This window comes from Scophthalmus maximus, chromosome 12 (genome assembly GCF_022379125.1).
Source record: "Scophthalmus maximus strain ysfricsl-2021 chromosome 12, ASM2237912v1, whole genome shotgun sequence".
Lineage (NCBI taxonomy): Eukaryota > Metazoa > Chordata > Actinopteri > Pleuronectiformes > Scophthalmidae > Scophthalmus > Scophthalmus maximus.
The window spans coordinates 23,715,758-23,725,081 of NC_061526.1; the positions used below are offsets into that span (position 1 = coordinate 23,715,758).

At 45.2% G+C, this 9,324-nt stretch overlaps 1 protein-coding gene across 1 annotated transcript; it reads left to right on the top strand.

Moving 5' to 3' along the window:
* Positions 1-1,689: 1,689 nt before the first annotated feature.
* Positions 1,690-8,897, top strand: LOC118291529 (arg8-vasotocin receptor-like). Its single transcript, XM_035619842.2, has 2 exons — positions 1,690-2,908; positions 6,123-8,897. The coding sequence occupies exons 1-2, from the start codon at positions 1,945-1,947 to the stop codon at positions 6,401-6,403; spliced, it is 1,245 nt and encodes a 414-aa protein (XP_035475735.2). The 5' UTR covers positions 1,690-1,944; the 3' UTR covers positions 6,404-8,897.
* Positions 8,898-9,324: the final 427 nt, after the last annotated feature.

The window sequence follows — 9,324 nt, forward strand, 5'->3', positions numbered from 1 at the left end:
TAAGCAGGCGCACACCAAATAACTCACTTCCTGTTGTTGTTTTACAATCCCTCTGAACCTCACGGTGTCTGTGTCCGACCTCCGAGGTCCGATAAACAGAGCTGAAGCCAAAATGTGGAAGTTTTGCTGTAGAGAGAGAGAGAGAGAGAAGGAAGAAGGGTTTTCTCAGACGGGAAGGAGTTGATTCATGTGGTTCCCTATCAGAAGTCAGGGGGGGGAGTCAGGTCTGGAACAGACGCGATGTGGAGCATGTGGATATCATTCAGTGTGACTTCAGCTCCCTGAGGACGTCATTATTCATAATGTGCAAAAATCATCGGAGGAAAACAGTTGTAATCAGTGATACATCAACTGTACATCCAGCAGGAACCGCTAATATGTAATTCCGCTAACTGTTAATGTCGCCAATATACAAACTACAACAATGGGAAAACCTCTGGCTGACATTACGACTCGCACAGTCTCTCTCTCCCTCCACACACACACACACACACACACACACACACACACACACACACACACACACACACACACACACACACACACACACACACACACCGACGCTGCACAGACCTTCTCCTCACACACACACAGACACACACACACACACACACACACACACACACACACACACACACACACACACACACACACACACACACACACACACACACACACACACACACACACACACACACACACACACACACACACACACACACAGATCCAAGGCAAGGTTCCATTCCAAACTTCAGTGTTTTTTGCAACCCGTTGGTTTGTGAGCTCTTGCCGCCTCGAAAGCCTCGAGTTTTGGATTTTGACCGGAACCATAAACTCCTCAGGGAAAATGTTTTACTGACGGTATGAATCAAGAGACACGTAGAGTCGCCCTCTGCTGGTCAGTACACAGAAGACAGGCTTCAGACATCCGGCGACTGTGTCCATTTTTTATATACAGCCTATAGTTTAAACCAGATGTTAGTTAGACGTATTCCAGGTATTTGTTAATTACTCAATCAATCAGGTGACAAGAGATAAATAATGAATATTTTAAAATTTGAAGCATTTTTTGGTACTAGCTGACTCGCTGCTTTTTTGTTCTTGTAAAATTAACATCATTGTATTTTTCAGACTATAGATTAAATATTAAAGACGTGAGCTTGAGCTTTTCTAACGCTGCATGATCATCATTCATCTTTTAATTAATGTCCTGTGGCCAAGCTATTCATTTTTTTCAGGCTCTGACTGATTGGATGACATTTCGCAAAAGGACGAGAGCTCTTGTCGGACTCAGATTCATGTCTCTGGAGGAGGTGGAGTCATTTAGTGGATGTGAATATTAATGTCATCAGATCAGTTTTTGTTTATGATTCAGTCGCACCTACAGGCAGTTTTGTCTTCTGTGTTTATGAATATTATTAATCAGAGATTTCTGGGAAGAGGCGGCACACAAACAACGCTTTGCTCCTCCGGGGCCCAGAATTTTGCAGCTATGTTCAAAAAACATAAAAATCTATATTTGGTTTATTCAGACTTCTGTCCACAGATTCAGGGGCCTCCTCCTCCTCCCAGCAGGCTCCACTGCATCTGGGTTGTTGTTTGGTGGGAGGGAGGTAAGTGGAGATGTGTGTGTGTGTGTGTGTGTGTGTGTGTGTGTTGGGGGGGGGGGGGGGGGGAGCAGGAGTTTAAAACCGGCAGGATCTGATCTGCAGCAGTGACGCTTGGATTCCATCCAGGAGCTGCCGCGCGCCGCGGGAGGAAAACTAACGTTCATTTCTCTTTTCTTTTTTAAATTCTGCTCATCACTTGGGACCGGTCCAGTCCCGGGGATCATCATCCCGCGCGTGCCGGACTGCGCGCGGAGTTCTGACGGTGGGTGACGGTTACGCGCTGGAGAGCAGCCGACCTCCGTGCGCCCGGAGGAGCGAGGCGGCCACCGGCACCATGCTCTTCCCCGCGGAGAGCTCCTGCGACGCCGCGGGAGGCAACTGCACCGGCGGGTTCAACCTGACGCGGCAGCAGCAGCAGCTGGAGACCGCCGGGGACCTCGGCGGGGGGAGGAACGCCACCGACCCGTTCGGTCGGAACGAGGACGTGGCCAAGATCGAGATCACCGTGCTGAGCCTGTCCTTCATCGCCGCCGTGGTGGGCAACGTGAGCGTGCTGCTCGCCATGTACCAGACGCGGCGGAAGCCGTCGCGCATGCACCTGTTCATGAAGCACCTGAGCCTCGCCGACCTGGTGGTCGCCTTCTTCCAGGTGCTGCCGCAGCTCTGCTGGGAGATCACGTTCCGCTTCTACGGGCCGGACCCGCTGTGCCGCGTCGTGAAGCACCTGCAGGTGCTGGGCATGTTCGCCTCCACCTACATGATGGTGATGATGACCCTGGACCGCTACATCGCCATCTGCCACCCGCTGCAGACGCTCAAGAAGCCCACGCAGCGCGCGTACCTCATGATCGGCTCCACCTGGCTGTGCAGCCTGGTGCTCAGCACGCCGCAGTACCTCGTCTTCTCCCTGAGCGAGGTGCACCCGGGCTCGGGCGTCTACGACTGCTGGGGACACTTCGTGGAGCCGTGGGGGCTGCGCGCGTACATCACCTGGGTCACGGCGGGCATCTTCCTCGTGCCGGTGCTCGTGCTCGTGCTCTGCTACGGGTTCATCTGTCGAACCATCTGGCGGAACCTCAAGGACAAGACGCGCAGGAGGAGCGCGGGCGCCGTGGCCGAGGCCACCAAGGACGGGATCCTGGGCCGCAGCTCGGTGAGCAGCGTCAGCTCCATCTCGCGCGCCAAATTACGCACGGTGAAGATGACCTTCGTGATCGTGGTGGCCTACGTGGTCTGCTGGGCGCCGTTCTTCGCCGTGCAGATGTGGTCGGTGTGGGACGAGACGTCGTCCTGGAGCGGTGAGTTCCGTTTGAGACGAGTCGTGATGTGATCGCAGGTTGACGCCTTGTGGCGTTTGGCCCGTGGGAGTGAAGCCACGCGTCTTTACGAGGAGGAGGAAAGACCAAAACAGATCAACGAACTTGTTCTTTTCACTCAAAATAAATGTCAGAAAGAGACAGATTCCTGGTCCCCAGAGGGTGAACTACAAAAGAAGTACTTCTACTGTGGCACTGTAACTACATGAGGTACTTTTACTGTGGTGTCAACATAAAAGTACTTCTACTGTGGTACTGTAGCTACATGAGGTACTTTTACTGTGGTACTGTCACTACATGAGGTACTTTTACTGTGGTGTCAACATAAAAGTACTTCTACTGTGGTACTGTAGCTACATGAGGTACTTCTACTGTGGTACTGTAGCTACATGAGGTACTTTTACTGTGGTACTGTCACTACATGAGGTACTTTTACTGTGGTGTCAACATAAAAGTACTTCTACTGTGGTACTGTAGCTACATGAGGTACTTTTACTGTGGTGTCAACATAAAAGTACTTCTACTGTGGTACTGTAGCTACATGAGGTACTTTTACTGTGGTACTGTCACTACATGAGGTACTTTTACTGTGGTGTCAACATAAAAGTACTTCTACTGTGGTACTGTAGCTACATGAGGTACTTTTACTGTGGTGTCAACATAAAAGTACTTCTACTGTGGTACTGTAGCTACATGAGGTACTTTTACTGTGGTACTGTCACTACATGAGGTACTTTTACTGTGGTGTCAACATAAAAGTACTTCTACTGTGGTACTGTAGCTACATGAGGTACTTTTACTGTGGTATCTACATAAAAGTACTTCTACTGTGGTACTGTAACTACATGAGGTACTTTTACTGTGGTGTCAACATAAAAGTACTTCTACTGTGGTACTGTAGCTACATGAGGTACTTTTACTGTGGTGTCAACATAAAAGTACTTCTACTGTGGTACTGTAACTACATGAGGTACTTTTACTGTGGTACTGTCACTACATGAGGTACTTTTACTGTGGTATCTACATAAAAGTACTTCTACTGTGGTACTGTAACTATTTGAGCTACATTTACTGTGGTACTGTCACTACATGATGTACTTTTACTTTGGTATCTATATGAAGTACTTTTCCTGCTTTAGTGTAACTACATGAAGTACTATTACTGTTGCAACTACACAAGGTACTTTTACTATAGTACTGTCACTACATGAGGTACATTTACTGTGGTACTGTAAATACATGAGGTATGTTTACTGTCGGAGTAACTACATTTAGTACTTTTCCTGTGGTATAGTAACTACACAAGGTACTTTTACTATAGTACTGTAACTCTATGAAGTACATTTACTGTGGTAGCCTATACTGTAAATAGTACAAACTTATAATACAATATGATATAATCATATAATAAAAGTGCAGCGGAGGCTGACGGGGATCATGTCAGTAGTTTTAGCAGGTATATGATTGTAAATCAAAGTATTCGAAATGTAAATTGATTAAAAAGCAGGTGTAGAACGATCTCTCTGCACATGTGGAAACACTTTAGTTGGAAATGATATGAATGTGTCACTTTACAGACGCTGCAGGAGTTTTGATTTAAGGCTGAGAAAGATCTTTATTATGAATTTATCCTGCACTTTTCGAACTGCTCATTAAATCGTATTCAAAACTCTGGATGGTCGCTGGGAGCGGATAAATATTTTGTCTGGAAACACTTGAAGCGAACATCTCATTCAAACGGAGATCGGCCTTCAGTCCACCTGAAGAATTTCATTATGGCTCTTTCAAAGCCGCGGTGCAAAAGGGGGGAAGCTTTCAGAGGCTTGTGGGCTTTGTGGAGCTGCACGCTAAACGTCCACATGTCGAGAGGAACACTCGGGTTCTCGACCCGCGTTTGGAAAAGGAAAAATCCCGGACGGCGGATGAAGAGCTGCGACTTGTCAGTGTTCAGTTTTTATCCTTGAGACGGCAAAGTTGGCGTCAACTCGTGGTCGCGATGCTACGATGTCATCTCGCGATGGGTTGTTGAAGACGATAACGTGGACACGTGCTGCGCTCACAAACCGACAGGATGACAGTCAGTCAGATCACGCGTCTCTATCAAGCGTCGTCTTTCCTACGTTACGTCTTTGAAGCTGCAGCCAAAGAAACACTCCATGTCAGTGGTTCACATATTTCTCGATGCACAGTTTAGAGTTTAAACTCTTGTCGGCTGACGGTCGACTCGTCCGGAGAACATACGGAGAGAAATGAATGTCAAAAACATCAGGAATGTGTATCACATGATCTACGCGCGAAAGATAAGAGTTAACAAATGCGTCCAAGGATTTGTGCGTAGCTTTGGGTTCTGTTCAAATCCACACACGAATACCAAGAAACCTGTTCACACGTAAAACAGTTTTACAAAGACACACGTCGCAAACGGAATAAATATTAATATTTTACGTGTCGCAGTTACTACATGAAGTAGTATTACTGTTGTAACAACACAAGGTACTTTTACTATAGTACTGTAACTCTGTGAAGTACATTTACTGTGGTACCACAGATGTAGTAATGTTCAGTTTAATGACAATATATTATATATATATATATATCTGCCGCTACAGTCGTGTTATGAACACGTCTGCTTACGGTCTCGAGATCTGCCACAACTTTTCTGTTTGCCTCTGATTTTATTCAATGATATGTGGGAATATTTTTTAATTCTTGTCTTACTTTTTAGCTTTTGTCAGAATCGACTCCTTTAAATCCTACGTAAAAACACATCACAGTGTGTTATGAACCACGTTTTACATGTTCTACCTTCTTATATTAAATATGGAGACCTAAAGTATTGTTGTTGCTCTTTAAATCGTCCAGCATTAAAACAATCTCAGGTTTCGATGGAGTCTCAGACAAATACCATTTGTAATGCTGCGATACAGGTTGAAATACTTGAAAAAATCGAATCATCAAACTCATATCCCGTCATCGCTTTATGTAAATGTGTGCGCGTAGCTCTGCCACCTGACGTGATTAATCCAGACACGTGTTGATCCTCAGGCTGCTCTCAGGATATGTGTTCACCTGTGTGGTATCTTGATAATCAACTCTCCTCGCCAACGGCCTCGGTGTATACTAAACCCTGGAAAACCTGGATTTCCAATCTGTGAATCCACTGATCCTCTCTCCGTTTCCCCCCCCCCCCTCGCAGAATCGGAGAACACCATCGTGACGCTGTCCGCCCTGCTGGCCAGCCTCAACAGCTGCTGCAACCCCTGGATCTACATGATCTTCAGCGGCCACCTGCTCTCCGACTTCGCCGGCGGCCTGCCGTGTTGCCGCCGCCTGAGGACCAAGTTGGCGCCGCAGGACTCGGACAGCAGCATCCGCCGCACCACGCTGCTGTCGCGCCTGCACGGGCCGCGGCTGTCGGAGCCGTCGTTCAGGGACGTCAACGCCCAACACTGTCCGCAGGTCCCGTCCGCGTCCTGACTGCGGGGAAACGCCGTCTGCGTGGTGAACGTGGACTTGGTGAACTTGGTTTAATCTGCTGGTGTGTGGCAGCGGAGGAAGGAGCGACCTCGTCGGAGGGCGGGGCCACATCAACTGTCATCACGTCGGACAAACCGTCGCTCACGTCGCGGCCGTTGGCGCTGGTTGGTTTAGATTCACTCGAGCTCCAATGACTCGATTCACCCTGACAGGTCGGATCGTTGAAACAAATCCTGCCGCCTTTAATTTAAGCTTTTAAACACAATGTTCTTGTTGTTGCTCTTCGTGTGTAAATTATATGAAATACGAGCATCTGTCCACACTGAGATTCATTAAGTGACGCGCGAGGAAACGACTGAGATTTCGTGTGTCAACACTCGCGTCTTCACGGGGTCGTTTCCTGTGTGATGTGAGATCACAGTCCGTCTCCTGGACGTGGAAACAGACCATCGGCTCTTTGACGGGAGGCGTTCCTCCAAACCAGGAAGTACGGGAGTGAATGGAGCCTTTACAGTGAAGCTTGGAATTCACCAAAGGTGATGCTGTAGATAAAGTACATTCACATTTATTGCAGGAGTCTGTAGATGCTTGGAGATCCGGTATGATTGTTTTATGTCCAATACAAGTTTACAAGACTTTAGTGTAGAAGTTTATCCTCATTATTTTCTGCCAATCCCATGAAAAGAGCCGAGTCAACAGCAACGTGTTCATCCGTCCACTGGGTGCGACTGACAACAAACCTTTAAAAAAACACCTCACGAACATGTTGTTTCAACGCGCAGTCAGACCACACCCCCAATTCTACGTCTGGTTGAAAAAACAACAACATGATGCTGGTCAGAAAGCAAAAAGTCAAGGCTTCGAAGCGACGGCTCACAAACCGACGGGTGACGTTGCGGTGGGTTGATACTAGGTTCACGTACTTAAGAGCTGTCAACTCATGATGGTATCACCAAGGAAGGATAACAATACCAGGACTGAACGGGGCTGGCGTGACTCACTGATGGTGAGGAGTCTCGCTCCCATTTCAGTGTAATTAACCACAAGGAACAAAAACTGCATCTCAGAGACATTGAAGGAGAACTTCCGCTTAAAGCTGCAGTTATTGATTTTATAAACACAATGATGGTTATAAACACAACCCTGACGTCGAGATGATCAACTCTTTTGTTAATATAGTGAACGTGTGAGCAAACAGTTGCTCAAATTTTACGTCTGGCAGTTACAGAGGAAAGTTTTCCCTCTCTTTTAGCTCCGTGTTTGGTCTCCACCGCCTCCTCCGGACGGAAACGTCTGGCTCTCTAGCTGCTGAATGCTCCACTGTGTTCACCAGCAGCTGCGCAGGAAGTGCACAGCAGACGTTTAGAGGCTTTTACTCTGAAAAACAGCTGCTCACTGAGGAAGAAAACTACGCTACGCGAGATACGGGCGGCGAGATTTAAATGTTTGTTTTCGCAAAACTTTAGAGAATTTTGTTTTCAGTTCTGTCAGTTACATTGTGTACAGGCTCTGAGGTCGCTGCTAAGTCGAGGATTGTCTTTGGCGATTAGAGTGTTGACATTATTGCACACTCAACGATTCTTATTAGCCACCAATCACCAACGACTGTTCCAGACAGGAAACAGACTCGGTCCAACTCGGCCCCGTCAGTCGTCAGTCGACCCCAAAATCCTGCTCAGACTCGACTCAACAACATTATAAAGTAACAACACGTCAGCTCCCGACACCCTCAGCAAGAATTACTTTAAACTTTAAAAAACGTAAAAGTCGATTTATCTTGTTTACTTCTGCTCGTGTTGCTCTGGCAGGAAATCTTAGTCTCAGCTTGCGTCCATACAAAGACATCCAGTCAGTAACTATCATATTTCAAAACTATCCAAAAAATATTCATTTAAAGTTTCAGCAATTAAACACACACATTGACATGAATGTATCAGGACACAGTCTCTCCACTTTTGAAAGGTACTAGGGATGTGATTATCTTCCTATTATTTTCTTGAGAACACTGATTTTTTTTAAATGAAGTTAATATTTACATATTGTTTACAGAGAGATTCAGTTTTCTGTCAAAGAAGCAGTGGTGGAAATTTAAGTACTGTACTTTAAGTACAGATTTGATGTTATTGTACTTTAATTTTTCTCGTATTCCCTATTTTTATTCTACATCATAATTCTATGACACAACACAATTTTAAAACTTGATTAAAGTCGAGCTGATTAATTTCCTGTCCATCCTCTGATCAATTAATCACCTCTGGAAGCTGACAACGATAACATTAATACTTGATACAAAGTATGTTAATGAGAAGTAAAATTGCACTTCTAAAAATATATATAAATGATATAAACCTCGTCACACACACACACATTTTCTTGTTGATATTAAGATGTTTTAGTGATGTAATGTTTTATGTCTCTCTGTATATTGTTGTAATATGTATATCTATATTGCACATGTTGTAAATTAAAATAAAAGTTATTCCTCGTATTTTCATATGATGTCCGACTGTTTTCTGCTTCCCCACATTATGTATGTATGTATTATGTGTGTTAATCTTTTTATTATGTACTTCATGTATCTATTATGAATGTTTACTGCCGATATTATCTCGGCCTTCGTGATTCACTGGGTCTCTAATCTTGTGTAACTTTTTCTGTATGTCGCATATTGCCCATGTCAAGCACTTTGTAACTTTTGTCTGTGAAAAACGATATACAAATAAACTTATTATAAATATTATTATTATTATTATATACAGAAGCGTGTTATACAACAGGAGGCTCCGACTTTACTTCTAGCGCCACCACCAAGTTAAAAAAAAGATATTTTTACAATATTATTATTATTATTACAATACCTGAAAAACTAATGACTTCATAGAGACGTAAATAAATAAAAAAAAATTAATCCTGGTCCGTCC

Coding starts and splice junctions, on each gene's coding strand:
- LOC118291529 (XM_035619842.2), top strand. CDS start 1,945: ATGCTCTTCCCCGCGGAGAGCTCCTGCGACGCCGCGGGAGGCAACTGC. Junction 2,909..6,122: donor CGAGACGTCGTCCTGGAGCG/GTGAGTTCCGTT, acceptor CCCCCCTCGCAG/AATCGGAGAACACCATCGTG.